This window comes from Pteropus medius, unplaced genomic scaffold, assembly GCF_902729225.1.
Source record: "Pteropus medius unplaced genomic scaffold, Ma_sr-lr_union100, whole genome shotgun sequence".
Classification (NCBI taxonomy): Eukaryota; Metazoa; Chordata; class Mammalia; order Chiroptera; family Pteropodidae; genus Pteropus; species Pteropus medius.
The window spans coordinates 4,825,925-4,845,399 of NW_024349797.1; the positions used below are offsets into that span (position 1 = coordinate 4,825,925).

Below are 19,475 nucleotides of genomic sequence, written 5' to 3' on the forward strand. Positions count from 1 at the left end.
GGGAGTATAAGAAACTGGAGTTCAAATCCCAACTCAGCCACTTACTAGTTCCGTGACCTTCGGAAGATACCTAACAGTGTTTAGCCTCAGTTTCTCATTTATAAATTGGGGATTAAAAAAAAAAATCAAAAGAACTCAAAAGTGATTATGATTAAATGAGATAATATGTACAAAACACTGAACATAGTTCCTAACACTTAGTAGCTACTCATTAAATGGGAGCTGCTGTTGGTGTTACTGTTATTATTGTCCTCACTCCAACTGCACACTCTTATGGTGGCCCATCCCTGCTTAAGCACAAGGGACTTTGCTTAAGGATAAGGGTCAGTTTGGCTACTAGGAAATTTTCCTCTTCCTTCCGGCTAGGGTGCTGGCCTTTCTGAGCCCTTTGGATATCCAAAAGACAGAACATAGGAAACAAACAGGAAAAATCTCTTGGGTCCCCCTCCTATCATCCCACCTACAGACTGAGGAAATCACACCACCCAACCATGGTCTTAGAGGAAAGAGGAAGACCAGAGCAAGGGGCTGAGAAGGCTCTGCTGTACCTTTTATTCAGCACCATGAAGTGAACAGCGTAAGTGGCCGTGTAGAGAGCCAGCGGCAGCACTATGAGGCACAGGATGCGAGCAGTCAGGTGTTTTCCCATAGTCACCTGCAAACAGAACCAGTGTGGGGTGCTGGGCATAGGGGGCTTTGTTATTCCTGATGCCTTATATGTGCATTATATATAAGTTTTTATGTATAAGTCATAATCATCAAAAAATTGAAAAACTAGTGGCCAAAAAGAAGTATATGTGGAAACCCTAAGTCTTTCCATAACACTCCATCACCGAAACAATGAGGGAACTAAACATGGGCCAGCCCTCTGCTGGCTGTCCAGGCCCTCACCCAGGACCCCAGACTGTCAATGCACTGACAAGGCGCTGTCTATACTATCAGCATCACCACTCATCAGTCCCCTCTACATCCCAGTCAGAGTCTTTGCACTTTCCCCATGCTTCCTGTACTGTGCCAGGCCCACCCATCACATGGTTAACTGCTCTTTATTTTAACTTCAGGCCTCCACTTCCTCTCAGAAGCCATCCTAGATCATCTGAGACTGTGTTCATGCCCTCATCTGTGCTTTCACAGCACTTACTGGCTGGACTGTAATTGCCTGCTTATTTACTTCTCTCTCTCCATTGTCTCCAGGGGGCTTTATTCATCTTCATATTCTGTGTCTGACATTTAGTGGACAGTCAGTCTATATGTTCTGAATAAATAAATGTACTTGTTGGGACTTGCTACAGAAGTAATGGAGAAGCATTACAGTAATATAAGGTCTGCAGCCAGCCTCCCCTAAGTTTGAACCCAAGATCTGCCTCTTACTACCTGTATGAACATTACTACCTCTCTAGGTCTCGATTTCCTCATGTATAAAGAGAGAGTTATAACTATCTACAGCATAGGACTATTATGAAAAGAAAATGAGATAATGAAGGTAAAGCATTTTGCATAATGCCTGGCACAGAATCAGCCCTTAATAACTAATACTGTAATAAACCCTAAAGGCTCTTCCTACTCTCCAAATCTGGAGAGCCTAGGTCAGGAAAAGAAAACCGTGAGTTCGGAAAGTCACCACATCCATTTTACCTAAGGTCCAAGGCAGTCAGTATCTGCTATATATTTGGCATGAGCACAGCTAGACAGAATTCCCTGGCTGGATAGTTTGTAGAGTATTTAAACAATATTACAGAAACAAATGCCAAAAGAGTTCTAAGGATGTGAGTCCATCCTCTCCCTTTATAGCTCTCCAGCCTCTCAGTCCTGGCCCACTCCCTGCTGTCGTGCTGCCTACAGCGGGCAGCTGGATCCAGCCCACCGGGGGCCCAGAATACAGCCCCTTGGCCACCTACAGCAGAGGTGGAGAAAGGCCGCTGGCTGTGCTGAGCAATGCTGGGGAGCAAAGTCATTTCTACAAGCACTTGGGTTCTCACCAATGAAAGACTGAGGTCTCCAAACAGGTGCCAAAGGTCTGAAATGGTGTTCCACCCCACTTGCAGGATGATAAAGAGGCCAACAAACTTGACCCCTAAAGCACCAGCCAGATTAATGCCAGTCAGGCTGAGCCAGAACCACCAGGGGGCAGAGAAGGGCCTGAAAACCAACAAACACAGAGTTCAGTTTGGCAGCTGGAACCGAACTCAAAAGCAAGAGCAACAGCAGGACAGGGCAAAGGTTCTCTGACGCTGAAAGGCTGTGCTGTGCCCTCTATTTGAGGGCTCCTAACCGCAGAGGACCATGGTGGCTCCAAGGAGGATGTGATCTGTGAAACCCCTGAAACTGCAGGAAGCACAGTATGAGAATGAGTAGGATCTTTTTTGGGTAGAGGGGCCATAGCTTTCCTGGCTAAGTACAGAAGTAAAGCAAACAAGAGGTTTATTCTTCAGCAGTGATCAATCACGTGGAAGTCAAAGGAAAATTGAGAGAAGCCTGCTGGATTCAGACAGCCTTCTCTTTTGTGTCACTCTTGGACTTTGGAAAAGCCAGCATTTATTGAGTGCTTACTGTGTGTCAGGCACTGTTCCAAGTATTCTAAACATATTAACTCTTTAACTTTCACTACAATCCCATGAGGTAGATCCTATTATTATCCTCTTTTAATACATGAGGTAATCAAAGTACAGAGAAGTTAAGTAATATAGCTAGCAAGTGGTGAGGCATGATTCCAACCCTGGCAGTTGGGTCCAAGGTTCGCTACCCTTATAGAACTTAGTAAACCGTGCTGCAATTTTCTGATTATCTGGCTGCCTCCCCTGCCAGAGTGAATGCTCCTTAACAGCCAAGACCTACGTACCTCTGTATCTCCAGCTCCTAGCACAGTACCTGGCACATAGCATGCATTCAAGAAATAGCAGGTGGAAGTGGATGTGGTAGAAGATGATAACCCAAAGCCAGAGAGAACTGGCAGTCACTGGATCAGGCTTTATCAGCATAACACAAGTTAATGAGCTTTGCCATGCCATGGTGAAACCAAGTTACTTCTGAAAAGCCTAGGCGGAGTCAGCTCTTTTGGTTTAAATAGAAAGAATAACCTATTCTCTCATAGGTAGAGAATGATCTGGAAAAGACTGTCCTAGGGGAACCGGGCTCTCCAGAATAGCTTTTGAACTGACCACGGCCTGCAGGGATTCTCTTGACTGCTATGGACATTCAAACCAACCTTTATGTACATTATTCCCGTCGTTAGGTCAGGACTGGGTAGAACTTCTGGGTAGAACTACTGGGTAGAACTACTGAGACAAATAGTTCCCAAATGGTATCTATGCTGGTACCCTCCCCTCTAGGATAAGGACTGTGAAAGATAAAAGTGGTCCTAGGATCTCCTAACCAGCATCAGTGTCAAGACGTAACTTATAAGATGGTGAGTGGGGGAAAGCATTAGGACCCCCTCCGTAATATCCACAAACCCCTGATTAAATGCATTCCCACTGTAAAAATGATAATACTCTTGAAAAAGACATTTTCTTGGTCTTATGTAAAGCAAAAGTATCTATAGAAAACTTTTTAAAATCTATTTTTATGATCTAAATGGGCCATCTAAGTTAATTAAAAAAAATGTCGGCTTGCCTTAAACTCAGCTTCAAGGCAAGCCCTCTAGGTATCCACCATTATCCCTGACCATTATAAAAATTCTGAAGCTGCTACAGCTTCTAACCCCCTCCCCTGCCCGCCAAAGATGGTGTTTCTGACCTGTCAGCACAAGAGTTGTACTTGACCATGCTCAGCATGGCAGCCATGATGAAGAACATCAAGATGGGGTCAAGGAGGATATACTGGGACAGAGTGAGGCATCCTGTGTCTGAAAAACATGAGCTCAGTGGTCAAAAAGTAGAATCATAGATGGGCCCCCCTGAGAACCAAATACCCCAGCAATAAGAAACAGTCCCCCTGGCGCTTAATTTGCACATAAGCATTTGTGCATTCAAGACTAGCTGGGCCACGGAGTCATCACTGAGTCATCAGGGAGGTAGAAGGCCACAGCTTTGGGGTACACCAAAGCCCAACGGTATGAAACAGTATCTCACACTGTTTCCAGCCCTTCACCCAAGAAAGGAGCGTGTCATTCATTCACATAGAGCAGTCCTGAGACAAGGGCTCTTGCTCATTTCTGCCATCAGAAAGGGAGTTCTGCCACCCTGCTATGCAGCCACAGATGACCTACCCCTAGGACAGAGTCTTACCATTTTATATGACGTCTCTGTTGGGAGTTGATTCTGCTTGCAGGTACCAAAGTAGCTTTTTTAAAGAAAATTTTATTACATCATGCCTCTGCTTAAACCCTCCAATGTCTTCCCAACTCACTCAGACTAAAAAACTCCTCATGACGCTGCCAAAGCCAACATGGTCTCCCTACCTATCCAACCTCCTCTCTCAACATCCTCTGCCTCACTCCTTCTACTCTGGCCACACTGGCCTTCTTGCTGTTCCTTGAATCCAAGTATTGCCTTGTACCAAGACCACTGCATATGATGTTCCCTCTACCAGAAAGAATACTCTTCCCTTAGATCTCTGCATGACATAATCCTTTGCTTCACTCAGGTGTCTGTTCAAGGCCACCTCCTCAGGGAGCACTTCAATGACCACCCTACCTAAAACAGAATGACGCCCCATAACTCTATTCTTTATTTACTCTATTTTCTACATTGTACTTATAGCTTAGGATATTACATTACAGACTTATTAATTTACTGGCTTATTGTCTGCCCCACTAGTGAGTAAGCTCTAAGAAAACAATGTCTCTCATCAGCATATCCTGAGGCCAAGAAAAGTACCTATCGCAGAGTAGATGCTTTAAAAAATAGTTGCTGAATAAAAAATGAATAAATGACTGAATAAATAACTAAAATGGAAATTTAAAAGACTAGGAAAAAGCCTCTAGTCTTTTACAGAAAGGCCCTATGATCTTGAAACATACCTATCAAAACAAAGCCAGAATCATCCATAAAGTACCCACCTAAATTGTTCTGGATTAAGCTCTATGAAGTCATGAATTCGCTTTCAGAACAAGGCTGGCAATAGGATCAATTTCTACAGATCAACTCTCATTTATCCATGTAAGGATTAGCCACAGAAAATATTTGTTTTCCTTTTGCTATCCCCCTGCTACCCAGCTACTTCTGAGACATCTGCCCTTGTATTCAGTTAAAATTAATTTAAGAAGAGTAAACTAATCCTGATAATAACCTAAGAAAAGAAGAATTAAAATTGTAAGCTTCCTTCAAACACGTACACACAAATTTACCTTATTATCCAATCCAAACTCAAATGGGGATAACTTGGAGATAATCTATTCCTTGGGATTACCCATGGCAACTCTCCCCTCTAATAAAGGTTTGCTACATAAGGTATTTATATATGTATTACATATATAATGTGAATAAAATGAGATTTGTGATACATTTACCCAATCCTAAAGTTACTTGAGAACTGGGCCTATAGACAGGACCTTTGAATGTGCTGACTTCCAGCTACACTCACAGTGTGGCAGTCAATTTTCCAATAAACATGGCATAACGCAACTTACCAAAGGTGAGGAGGGCAGCGGTGAGCAGCGCTGCCGGGAGGGACTTGGATAGCTCCAGCACAATGAGGTAGGCAAAGGGGATCAGCAAGGAACCAAGGGACGCACAGAACTATGGGAGAAAAAGAGAAACAGTCAAATAATCAGCTAAGCTAAGCCTCAGGAACCTACTTGACTTGGTACCAACACATATTTAAGATGGAGAGCCCTAATAAAGGCATGAGTTGGTGACCTAAAATTACCTGGAATATGTATAAATGAGAAAGGGGTAATATAACAGTGAAGCATCGAATCAAGAAACATTTGTGTTCCCACTGAGCACCAACTTTTGCACTGATAAAAAATCAGCAAAGTTCAGCCAGGAAGGTGTGAGCAGGACAGCACACTGGTTTCAAGTGGGGGATGCTGGGGTTGGACTGCCCCCATCACTGCTGTGACCCTGAGAAAGTCACATCTCTGTATCTCAGCCTCCCCATCCATGTAATGTGAATAAGAGTTCCTACCTTACAGGGTTTATTCTGAAGATTAAATGACCTAAAGTTTATTAACACACAGGAAGTACTTGATAAACAGCCTCTATTACAAAACTGTGGGAACAAGTTATGAAAGATCTCTCCGAAGGTGTTTTAATATTCCAGAGAATTCTAATGTTATTTCTATTATTTCTCCCTTGGCCCTTTTCTTCAATCATGCCAGGAATCTCTCTTTAATCTACAGGTATTTTGACTTTGGAAAAGAGATTGCTTAACACTTCAGTATCTGGAGGGTTTTGTTTTGTTTTAACCACCAGCCTTCTTTCTACCTCCCTACCCTGTCCATCAAAAGTAAATAGATATAGTCTATGGCCATATCACCCTGAACATGCCCGATCTTGTCTGATCTCAGAAGCTAAGCAGGGTCGGGCCTGGCTAGTACTTCGATGGGAGACCACCTAGCAAGACCAGGTGCTATAGGCGTTAAAAAAAAAAAGTAAATAGATAAGCCCAAGGGAATAGAAATTCTCACATTTGGGTTGTCACTTTTTGTCAACAGAAAGCAATGTGCCCTACTGTGAAAGAAAATGAGGCTGTTATATTTGGCTTTCTCAATTTCCACAGCAAGTTCACAGTGAGTCAGTCATGCTATGTGGTGTTCAAAAGTCATTAGGAAGACACAGAATCACTTAAGAATACAAATCTGAGGGTATGGGACACTCCTTGTTTAATATGGTATATGACCATGCAAAGCATCCAATGATTAGCCCCAAATAAGCACTTAGCATTAATCTAAAGTGCTTTGATCTCTTCAGAGAGAGGAGTTTGAAAGTGTAACCTGCTCTGAGAGCTTCACATTGGAGGTCAGTTTATTCAGGTTTTATTGAGCTACAGGTATAGGGTCGCCAGAGTTGGGTGTTTAGGCCCTGCTATATACTCCATCAAGGCTGATGCTGAGACTCAGGGCACACAGGGACTGGTTGAACACATGGCCTCCCTTCAAAGCCTAGAAAATTCCTTGTGTGTGCCTAAAACCTTCATGGGAAAGAAGCAGGAACCTGGTGACACAGGTGTGGGGTATTGAACCGTAGGAAAAGGCCCTCAGAGGTAGACAATACTCCAGCAGTTGTGGTTGGAGAGAGGAAGAACACGTAGCTTGACAATGTGCTGAGGCCAGTGTTGGGGCTACAGGAGACTCCTAGCTGCCTAGGTCCCAGGCTGCTCTGCAACCTGCAATCTGATGCCTCGCGTGGGCAGGATAACAGGTGAAAGGATGGGCTTGCTCTAACCTATGCAATCTCCTTATTATCTGTGACCTCCCCTTCTCTTCTTACCCACCTCAGTTCTGAATCTCTACTATAGGGTGTGGGTCCAATCATCTCCCCACTCAAGTCCATTTATCTGTATAGACCTGCCACCACACCAGGGCTTCCACTGTAATGTTTCAGACTGAGTGTGGCCCCAGGATTCAATGAGGCTATATCAGGTCAGGAAGCCTTACTCTTCTCATTCCCATGTAGTTGTGTTGCTCGTATTTGTCCCCAGGCCTCTGGAACATAAAGGTACCATCATATCCACTCAGGTAGCCGGCAAGACCTATCAGCATCTGAGGAGAGAAACAGAACAAAGAAAAAGATGAGAGACCTTTGAGAAAGATTCCTCCATCCCCTGAACTTCCATCCAGCTGCATCCAGGCTTTGGCTTCCCTTGACAACTAACTGTCCATAGGAGTTGCCAATGAGACATTCTCTCCTGCAGCTGTTGCAGTGCAAAGAATCTCTTCTCTACAGAGCGCATTGCTTGAAACAAATCACCTCTTGTGTTTAAGGCCAAGTTCTTGGGAACAGTGCAGATTGAATACTGAGAAAGAAAAAAATACCACAATTTGAAGGGCAGAGTCAGTGATGGGCTCTCTTATTCAGCTTTCTTTCATTTGCTATGAAATAAAACAGGACAGCTTATGGAGGAGGCCATGGGCAGGGGCTGATTCCTGAGCAATTGGCCAACTGAAGGGAAAATGAGGTTCCAAGTCCGAATGAGAAGGGAGAAAAGTAGCCGAGTTGCTACACACCAAGAATAGAGAGAAGGAAAAAAAAATGGAAAAGACAGTTGCGTATCCCCTGAGGGGAAGAGAAACGTCCCAGTGGAAAAAATGCCAAAAGGCTAGAGACTGGTTTCTTCTTTTTCCAGTATTCCAAAGGGAAGCAACCTTGACACATCCCAAAACAGAACAAATCAACTATAAACTAAGACAAAGAGTCAAAACATTCGAGGGGATGAGCCTCTCCATTTCTATCTTTCCTTGGCTATGAACAGTGTAAAATTCTCTTTTCCACATAAGCAATCAGAAGCAGCAAACATAAAAACTGTCAGCAAATACCAAGCATCTGTAACAGCCCCAGGCTGCCCAGCCTGACCATGTTCCCGTTATAATGGCTGTGTGGCGCAGCAGAATACACTGGCTGTGTCGAGGGAAAGCCCTTCCCAGCAACACTACTAGTGGGGACTTGGCTGTGGACCACTAGATAGCTCGCTTTTTTTCTCTAAGTAGCTCTAAACAGTCACTCTCTATAGTTCCATGTATAGAAGCCAAAGTTCAGCAATAAATGATTATAAAGCCCTGTTTTTAAAAAAAAAAAAAAAAAAAGGAGGAATTCCTGGGTCCAGAAGTTAATTTAATTAATTTAATATAAGGTAATATAAGGTATTAGAAAGACAGAGCCATCCAAATACCCAGATGAACTAAAACTGACAGGTAACAATCAAAATGGATGCACATTTCTACCTGGGATCTCAGAGGACAAACCTGTCTGGTGCTGGTCTAAATTCCTAGACTGCTTGGCTGGTCTGGTAGAGTGAAGAAATGGACAGATGGTATGGATCTCAACACCCTACATGCTAGCTCTCTAATAGTGGACAATAATTACTACTCTGATAGTGGACAATAATTACAGACAACAAAACTTTCCTTGCAGGGGGTTGTGAGGATAAGAGGTGATGTTGTAGGTAAAATACCTGACACTATGCCAAGAACTTAAAAGGAACTCAAAATTCCATTCCCTCTCAGTTCTCTTAAGGTTAAAAGTAGCCCTGAGCTAATTTCCTACCTAAATAACTCATTCAAACCAGTAAGATAAAGAACCTACTAGAAAAATGGGCAAATTCATAGAAAACAAAATACAAATGGCTAATAAACATATTTTAAAAATGTTCAACGTAACTCATAAAGACATGCAAATTAAAATACTGATATACCATTTTTCACTCTCAAATTGGCAAAGTTTTAAGAGTATAATCATACCAGTGCTGGCAATGGTATAGAGGAAGCAAACACCCTCATGCACTGTTGGTGAGACTATTATTACAAGATTTTTTCAGGAAAACTTAGGAATATCTAACATAAATTTAAATACCCATTTGACTCTTTAGCTTGCCTGGTGAGAATCTTTTAGATATATCTATATGACTATGGAAAGATAAATATATAAGGATGTTCATGCAATACCTTTTGTTACAGCTAAAAACTAGAAATAACATAAATGTCCACCAACTGAAAAGGGATAAAATAATTTATGGCACATCTGTATAATGAAATAATATACAGCCATTAAAAAGAATGAAGTACATTTTTATACGCAATTGTGGAAAGAAGTTAAGATACACCATGTTTAAAATACAAATTGCTGAACGATTTTAGTCTGATCCCATTTGTATAATGTGTTATTCATGTATATACCAATATATGTATGTAAATATATACACACTTATATTTGTATAACAAGTTTCCGAGAAGATATATAAGAAACTTAACAAAGGTGACCATAGTTATCTCTGAAGAATAGAAATGTAGGGAAAGTAGCTTTTGACCTTTTATTTCCTTCTGTACTGACCAAATTTTTTACTATGTGCAGGCATTTTTATTTCTTTAATAAGTACCTATTTGACTGGAGCCCCTGGGTGCCCAGGGCTGAGGGCCTGTGTGAAGTTGCAGGTATGGGCCTCAATACTGTAGGAGAAAACTTCCTACTCACCACTTCAAGGGGCTTTTTGATTCTTTGACTGGTTTGGCTCAGAACCTGTGAAAGCTATTTTGCTCTCTCTCACAGGTTTCTAATTTGCTCATCACTCTCTTTCAACCAGGCAGAGTACAGGACTACCAGGAGATAAATCAGAGGAGCAATGGACTGCATTCCCTAGGGGCAGCCTTAGAAAGAAGCTTCACATTCTCCCTTCACACAGGGTCCAGATGTGAGGAAAGGAAACCTTCAACAAAAACAAATCAGCCAGTGTTCAACTGCTCTTATTTTTATTGTTGTTATTTCATAAAGGAGACAGGATGAGGTATTTTTCTACTCTGGGCTCAGAGCTAATTTTGAAATAGGCCACATATCCCACCTCCTTCTCACCTCTCCACCTGCAGAGGCCTTCTCCCTGACCCTTATCACATGCTCTTGTGCTTCCCTTAGCCTATCTGGCACAGATCACCATCCCTGCCTTCCCTCATCCTCTGCCTTCATCCCCAAGTACTCCATGCTCCAAGATCACTCACCCACTTTATAACAGGCAAATTCCTGTTCCCCTGGTGCTGAAGATCTCAGCCTCCAGTTAGGAAGAAAGGACTGAGTGAATGCCTGGGCTAATCCAAACACCTCTAAGAAGGTGTCTGTTTTCAAGAGTAAAATGAATTCTTATTGGTGGAATTTCTCATTGCAAAACATGTGAAAGGAACAGGTCAAACAATGTTATGTGCTAGGAGTGGGGAAGGGGAAAGGAGTTTCACTCCCTTTGGACATGAACTCCCCTAAGCTATTTCTGCTTTATGCAATATATTCCTTCTCTCCATTTCTTTTTCCTATTTTTTAAATTGAGATAAAAGTCATATATCATAAAATTCACCATTTTAAAGTATATAATTCAGTGGTTTTTAGTTTATTCACAAAATTGTACCACCATTACCATTACCTAAAACCAGAATATTTCATCACCCCAAAAACAAACTCCATACCCATTTGCAGTCACTCCCCAATCCTCCCTCCCCCAAGCGCCCCCCCCCCGGGCAACTACTAATCTTTCTTCTGTCTCAATGGATTTGCCAACTTCAGACATTTTATATAAACAGAATCATTCAATATGTGGCCTTCTATGTTTCGCTTCTTTCATTCAGCCTAAGTTTATGAGATTTATCCATGTTGTAACATGTATCAATACTTCTTTCCTTTTTTGGCTGAATAATATTCTGTTGTACAGATATACCACATTGTTTACCCATCCATCAGTTGATGGACTCTTTCTCCATTTCTGAGCCCAGAAATACCCCTAAAAATACCAAAGATTTTCCATAAAAGCAACTGGTCTGGGAATTCTTTCTATAAGGCCAGGAATGAATCCAAAATCGACACTTGGCTCCAATCCTTAGGAAAGAGTTCTGCTCACCTTTCCCAGAGGTGGGTGCACATCGAAGAAAAAGGTGCGATTGATGTAGTAACTGCCCATTTTTCCAAAGTGGGTCTCATCCCAACTAAAGAGAAAACAAAAAGAGAAATGAGAATTTTTAAATTATCATACAACTCAAATAGCCTTAACAAAGCACGGTTAAAATGACAGTTAAAAGCAAAGGCTATGAGTTTCAAGCAATTAATGAGAAATTTGGATTTTTTCCAAAAAAAAAAAAAAAGCTTTTCACAAGTGATTTAAGGAAACAAGACATCAAGCTAGTCATTAATCTTCATTTAAATAGACAACAAAGCTTAGCAAATATTTACCAGTCAGTTATCATAAATTTAAATTATACTATATTTATTCTGTATCTTGAGTTTCTATTTATTTTAAAAGAACAAAGAGTTCTCCTATAATATAGAAAGGTTTGTAGTAAGAGTTTTGTTCCAAGGCTGTTAAATCAACTTATCTGAGACTACATTTGCTACTAGAAACTACTTTACTATTCTCATAAACTACAATGTGGGCTACTGGTCAGAGAGCTTTTAAACCATGGTTGCCACAGAGGTCTGATTTTGTTCAACAATCTGTGATAATCTGCTGACTATGAACTTACTGATCTTAATAATGAAACTAACCATTATATAAAAGTTCAGGGCTTTCTTACTAAATTAAGATCCTAACTAAAACCTATTCTCATTACACAAACTATTTTGTGTATGATTCTAATACATTGTTTTAAAACGCAATGCAGTCTTGTTCAATACAACCACATAAAACTTTTACATGCTATGTGAGGGCTTTATGGTGTCAGTCCAGTTATCCAGCAGAGCCTGGTCATTTTCGTTTGTCAGTCTCTCCCTGCAGCTCAGAAGAACGGCTGCTTTCTAGTGACTATCCAATCCCCAGGTCAGCTTCCATAGTATTACTGACCTACAACATAATGGGCAAAACATGCTTTTCCCAAAAATGTGCGGTTCTTTATCTTTTTTAACTCAGTGGGTCCACAGATAGGCAGAAAAGTAAATCTACGTCTGCATCTGCTAAGCACACTGTTTGACATGAAGTGAGGAGAGGAGCGTGATGATGTCAAAGAGAGAAATAACTTCCAAGCAGTGTGACAAAATAGACTTGCCGAAGAGAGATCCAGTCCCAGCTCTAGCACTTACTATCAGCATGACCTAGCAAAATCACTCACCTCCAGATCTCTTTTCTCATCTACACCACGAAGGCAATAATAGTACCTGCCATGGCCCCATCGCAGGGCTCAATTCAGATAACACATGTGAATGAACTCTGTAGACTACAAAGTCCCATACACGCTGAGCACTATTTAAACTGAACCAACATTTCTGGTTAATTTTGAAGTCTGTTTGGAAACATACTGACAAAGGGGTATGAGATTTTTATTTCAATAAATTTCCAGGTAAAACTAGTACAGTAGGTCTTCATTTAATGTTGTCAATAGATTCTATGACTTTAAGTGAAACAACATATAACAAAAACTCTTTTACCATAGGATAATTGATATAATCAAGAGTTAAGTTTCTACAGCATCTCAGAGTTACAGCAAAACTACATTGAAAGAAACGACGTTAATCAAGGACCTGCTATAGTAATGTCCACGTTTCTTCTTAGATTTCATTGCATTCTTGTGTTGGGTAAGACAGTCCTTAGCTCTCTCTTGCTCCTACAGACCTTGCAGAGTATGCCAAAAATGCAAGGTCCTGACCTCTGTTTACTTGGGCCATTTCTCAGGGTTATGTTTAATCAAGCAACCTTGAAGAAAGAGCGTCTCCCTCTGTAACAGAGAGCAGTCTTGTTTACTGCTTATGATATTATAGCGAATTCCCCAACCTCAATATTCCTCAGCTGTGAGCATTCATCCAGACCTACGGCATCACATGAGATTGAGGGGTAAGGGGAACAGATGCCAACAAGCTGATCCTGCTTGCTATGCCATGAGAAATAAAGTCCTTTGTCTCTGACCCAGGACTTTGTCTTCTGCCAGCACCTATAAAACAGTGACAGGCTAATTTATTAGCTTGCAAGTAGGGTAAAATAAAATCCCAGATCCTGACAGTTTTGGTGACAAGCATAGATATGCTGAAACATAGCTTTCTGTAAGAGAAGGACAAGGACCCCTACAGGCTAGGTTAGAGAATATGAGAAGACGGCCCAGCATCTGGTACTGAATGCTCTTGCCCAAGTAGCGGGCAAGAAAGGTAGGAAAAGTCCCCCACTGTCCTACCTATTAACGAGGCTAAGTGGAAAGAGGCAGGATTGAAACAAACCATCTAAGTGCTGCCTTGATTACTGCTTACTGTCTTCTGGGTGAAAGGAGGAAGAGATGTAACCATGACAATGGGGCAGCAAGCCTAGGAGCCCTAGCTAAAAGGCAATGTGGATATGGCTATTGAATCGAGAAGTCTCTAAAGCTTACATAAATGGTGCAGCAGTGAGGACCTTGCTATCGAACTTTGGATAAAATGAAACCTTTGAAAGATCCTTGGGTGAGCTGTCTACTCAAGCCAAAAGTAAATGTGCCTTGCTTAGAAGCTCAGAACCACTCTCTCCCTCTGTGTATGATGATCCCTCCCTCTCTACCACAACATCAGCTGCTTTACCGAGTAAGATGATTAAAGGGAGGGCCAAGGTCTCGCTGTCCCCAAAGAGGAGACTGAGGCCATACATGCCCATCCTAGTATGCCGGGAAACACCAGGGAGGAGAGGGACGCAAACACAGGACTCTGTCGAAATCAGGGGCCCATGTCTCTCCTTTATTCAATCCCATGGAGGGAGGATTTGCTTGGTTCAGGGGATACCAAAGGTACTGAGGACTGTAAGAAGAGCCATAGCAATGCGTACAGGGACTGAAAGAAAAAGGCCCCTAAGCCCAGGAGTTACCAGACACAGGGCAGTACACTGGAGAAATGGTGCCAAGCCTATCAAGGAGCTAAAAGAGAAAAAACCATCCTCCCACTCCTGCATCCAGCACTCCCCACACTCCTGGCTGGGGAATAGCAATGTCTCTGGGTGGCTGTCACGGTAGCCACTGATGTAGCTGATTAGTTCAAGGGGGAAAAATGCCCAAATTCAACTGATAAGGTTTGAGCCAAGTTCCCAGTGGAGAAGTGAAGGTAAAGTGACCTTGTGGGTAGGACCCTTTACAAATATTATGGCTTCCAGTGCTGAATGTATAACTGGTATTGGTCTCATAAGTGTTAAAGAGGATTATCCAATTCAGGGACTGCTGCATGTTGAGAGTTGATATCCTGTCCCCTCCTCAGTGGTTCAAGAGAAATAATACAAATCCCAGGAAGAGAAAGGGAAATCACAGCTTTAAAGATGTAATGGCTGCTGGAGTGCCAAGAGAGGCCATCCTCCAGGATAACAGCGCCACTTGCTGGACTTAAGCACCAAGTAATACTTTTTTAAAGGGGCACTATCGACCTACTACCATACTACCGTCTTACTGAAATTGAGTGCCTGACCATAGCGGCCTTAGGACCCCTGCCACTTAGGGATAGGTCAACTTGGAATCTACAGCTAACAAGGGAAGGGCTCAACAAGGCTTGCTCTTCAAATGGAAATGGTATATTCAAGAGTATAGCCTCCCTGGCCCTAGAGGCATCTTGATTTTATATGAAGAGGTGGCAGCTACCCCTTTAGGAAAATCTTCTACTCAACTACTTAAAGCAAAGCCACTGGCTCAGTGGAGCCCTTGATTCAGAGGTTCTTCTCGATGCCTGTGCCAGTTCACTGATGGTTAGGCTAAACTAAAACCTGATAGTGTCCACTAGGCAGCAGCAATCATCCGGCCCCAGTGACAACTCTGGGCCGACTGCAGTAAGGACTGACCTGCACAACAGGCTGAATTAAGTCTTCACCCTTGCCTTAGACAATACTCCTAAATAACAAACAAGTTATATTTTTATCTACTCTCAGCTTCTGCCATTAGCCTAGACTTTTGGTGTGCCACTTGGAAGACTATAGACTGAGAGATTTAAAAAAACCCTCGTGGAAGCTTACAACTGTGGGGAAAAAATGGCTGCCTACTGATGGACAATCTGGATCACTCACATAGATGTCCATGGTAGGGGCCAGTACTCTGATAAGAATGTCCAGAATCAAGCTGCCTATCCAGGATGCACCATCCGGACTGCTGCCATTGCCACATGGGTTCATCAATGCACCAGGCACGGAAACACATCTACCATCATAAAAGGACTATATGTTTCTGAAGCAGAAGGCATCACTCCATTATGGTGGCTTATGACTCCTGCCCAAAATCGGCCTGTTTGCCTTGCAGTAAAGGAAGACACATTGCACGGGGCATTGGCCCTGCCTGCTCCAAGGAAATTGACTATATTAGTACTTTGTTCCCCCCTCCAGGCTATCACTGGTGCCTCAATGCTGCTGATACTTTTTTACGGTGTTGAAGTTGTTCCAGTCCACTCATCTGACCATAGATACACAATTGTGGACCTTGAAACTAAACTGTATCACATTTTTAGCTTTTCAAACCATCTACAATATGACAATGGTGCACTTTGTTTGCAATGGCTACCCAATAATGAACCAATAGTCAAGATATCTGATGACATTCCACACTTCCTACCATCCACGGGCATCTGATATTGTCAAGCACTGAACAGTCTTCTCAAAATGATCTGACTCTATTTCTCTCTGGGTTCGCACACCTTAGTAAAGCAGTTTAGTCATCTACTGCAGCCATAACCAGAAAGGGCTCATCTCCTCTTGGCCACCAACTGGGTAATGATCAGGATAAAAGGCGTAAAGGGTTATACAAATCTATTTTGAAAATTTGAGATTCTTTACTGACCATTCATGGGCATGATTTATCTTTCTTTCCTCTAACAGTAATTCCAGCCCAGTTAGAGGAGTTACTGGGGACATCTGTAAGATTCAAATTTAATTCTAGCTCAGTTACCTGGATTTTCTTGGAGTGATATGGTCCTAAAGCATAAAGATAATGACTACTTGGTTGAGTATACTGCTTTTCAAGTCCCCTTATAGCAGTTCACATGGGCCAAGATGGGAGACACAATGGTCTCTGTCAATTTTCTATGAATGCCCTTGGCAAAAAGGTCCAGATATCAGTAGGGGATAGATAGCTGGAAAAAGGTGAAGTTATAGATACTAAAGTGGGACGCACTGATTATATGGCAGTGGAAGGAAAGAAACAACCCTGGCACCTGGATAGCTAACATCTTAGACCCCTGGAGATGGAAAGAGAAGGGAAATGATTAATGCTTTCTTTGTCCCCTAGGTCCAGCACCAAAGCCTGGCAAAACACTCATATGGTACACCTAAATCAAGTGGCAGCGGTAGCTGGCAATCTGACCTCCTGCTGAGTTTGTCAGCATGCTATGAAATCAGAAAAACTCACTTAGACATGGCCGGTTTTGAATTATTCTGATATGCCTGATGACATCAACATCAACTCCCAAACACAGACCTCTTCACATGTGTGCAAACACACGGACCTGCAAAATCTTCTATTAATCTGACTGATACAAATGTATATGCTTCTCCTGACAACCTAGAGGCCTTAGGTTATGCCTTGTATAGTAACAGAGGCAACTACTCAATAACTACTCAATAACACCCACTATCCATGTGGCTTGGAGTCTATATCAAATTTGATGGTCATCCAAATAAAATTTAACAAAAAATCCTGAAGTGACATGCACCCCTTTGGGTAATATACTAGGATGTAGGGAAGAATAGGCCACAAAATGTCTTTCCATTGGGCATGGGAGTTGCTTTCATTTTTTAATGAGGAAGGAAACTCACTGCAATTATTGGCAGGGACACCAAAAATTAGAGGTCAGTCTAAACACCTCTGCAGAGATCACAATGATTAATAGATTTGTCTTAGACTACATCCCAGCTATATGAAGTAAAATCTACTGGTCCTTTCCACACCCCTGCCCGCTCCCGCACCCTCCCCCCCCCGCAACACAATTATTCACAGGTGGCTGAATCCAGGACCCTGGAAGGCATGGTTGAGGTTAATACCAAGGTTGGCCTCATCCTGTGACTTCAAATCCTGTTGAGAGCAGTCTTGATTAAAAGCTGTAAGAGACAACTTGAACAGATTTGGTCCCTGCCTCTGTCAGCCAGGTTAATCAGAGTAGCCAACAGAGTTGAACATTCATATGATAATTTGCTAGAAGGCAAGACTACTTAGGATAGAAGGGTGAGACTGTTGGGAGAGGCAGTCCTCCATGGGTCTCTTGCTCTTACACACATCTTTCTGTGTATGTCAAGAATGCAAGGCCCTGACTGCACTTTACCTAGGCCATTTCTCAGAGCTGTGTTTGCACCAAGCAACTTTGAAAGATGAGGTAATGTCTCTCTCTAGCACAAAGAGTAACCTTGCTAACTGCTTTCTATAAAACAGTAGATTCCCCAAGCTTCTTCCTCAGCTGCAAGGGAACCCACCATGTGAGTAGCCATCCATCTGAACCCACAGCATCACCCTGTGGGACTTGAGGGAGGGGAAGCAGACAAGGGACACTAACTCCAACGTACTGATGTTCATCCTGTTTTTTATGTTATATGTAATAAGTTCTTTGTCTCTGACCCAGGAGTCTCATTTCTTCTGCCAAGACTCATAAAACAACAACAAATTAATTTATTAACTTCCAAGTAGGGTAGCTCTGACAGTTTGTTAGCTTGCTTGCTTTTTGGTCAAGGAGTTCCATTTCTAACATCCCTACACTAACTTTCTCCTCGGTGACAATGAGAATATATGGTATCATTTGTTGGCCAAACAAATTAACCGTTTTCAGATAGTTTAAAATTTTTCCTCCTTTCAGCTGAAGACTTAAGTTTATCTAACGAAATCTGACCATGTCTCAGTCCTGTAAGTGAGTCCTACAAAATAAAACCTTTAAGAAAATAAATCTTTCCTCAAAGGATGACCTTAGACCTGCTTCTTGGAACCCCTGTCACCATCCCTGGACACCCAAGCTGTCCTGCTCCCCAGGATAAAGGTACCCAGTTAGTAATGTTCCCCTCCACTGATGCCTGGAAATCCTGCTGATTAGGAACACAGGCCTTAGGAAATTCTGTACTAAAAACTTTCCAGTTCTCCTAGGAAAGTTCAAAACATTTTTAAGTGCCACATTTTGAGAGCCAAGTGAAACACTGCAGCATAACCTGAAAAGCATGAAGACTGCTTTCTCAGATCCTAAGAATCCCACTGACACGCACCAGAGCAAACATTCTTCTCACAGATACTGCACTTAGCCAGAGGCAACCACCAGAAAACCTCAGTTTCCCCTCCAGCACGACTCCGCCCCTCTTCCTGTGAATCCCGCCCCTCCGTGCATTCAGGCCAATCAGAGGGAGCATCCCCTCCCTCTCTGTTGCCATGGTACTCGCTTAGTCCTTTGCGTCACTCACCAGACATGCCGCGGCTCGTCCAGACGGTGGAAGCGGGTGGCGAAGGACAGCAGTGTCACCAGGGCCAGCAAGGCCCACCAGCCGGCCGCTTCAAAACGCCACGAGCCCCAAGCAGGCCGTTTAGGGCTCCGTGCTGCAGCCTCAGCGGCCACGTCCGGGCCCATGGCCCTAGCAGCCTGGGGTCCACAGCGGCCCTTCCGGGGACGCAGCTCGGACCCTGCCAGGCCTCCGCCGACCGCCGGCGGCATCCTTCCCCTCCTCAGGATCGCCCTCCGACCCGTAGGCACGCTAAGTCTTGCGAGCCGCCCAGCCAAGAAGCCACAAAGGGGCAGCTTGGGGTGCCCTGGGAAATGTAGTTCCCTGCGCCGGCAACGGGGCGCAGGGCCCCGGGCCCTGGGCTGGGCGGGGAATGCGGTGGCCGCCCGGGCCGCTAGGAGGCGGCTAGTGGCGCAGAGCATGACGGACCGCGAGGGCCGAGCGAGCCAGGCCGGGGAGAAAACGGACTCAAGGAACTGCAATTCCCAGCAGCGCTGGGACTGGGAGCGTGGCGGCAGGGCGGGGCG

General features: G+C 43.2%; 1 protein-coding gene and 1 pseudogene across 2 annotated transcripts in view; one reads left to right on the forward strand and one right to left on the reverse strand.

The window, feature by feature from the left end:
* The window catches only part of POMT2 (protein O-mannosyltransferase 2), a 38,890-nt gene extending 19,486 nt beyond the window's left edge, over positions 1-19,404 (reverse strand). For both annotated transcript variants that reach the window (XM_039883898.1, XM_039883897.1), the window contains exons 1-7: positions 18,913-19,404; positions 11,473-11,557; positions 7,541-7,645; positions 5,570-5,678; positions 3,736-3,844; positions 1,980-2,139; positions 549-655 (exon numbers count right to left, since the gene is read on the reverse strand). In XM_039883898.1, coding sequence (XP_039739832.1) covers positions 549-655; positions 1,980-2,139; positions 3,736-3,844; positions 5,570-5,678; positions 7,541-7,645; positions 11,473-11,557; positions 18,913-19,370 — 1,133 coding nt within the window. In that variant the 5' untranslated portion in view covers positions 19,371-19,404. The remainder of the gene's footprint in view (positions 1-548; positions 656-1,979; positions 2,140-3,735; positions 3,845-5,569; positions 5,679-7,540; positions 7,646-11,472; positions 11,558-18,912) is intronic.
* Positions 6,404-6,522, forward strand: LOC120619832 (uncharacterized; annotated as a pseudogene).
* Positions 19,405-19,475: the final 71 nt, after the last annotated feature.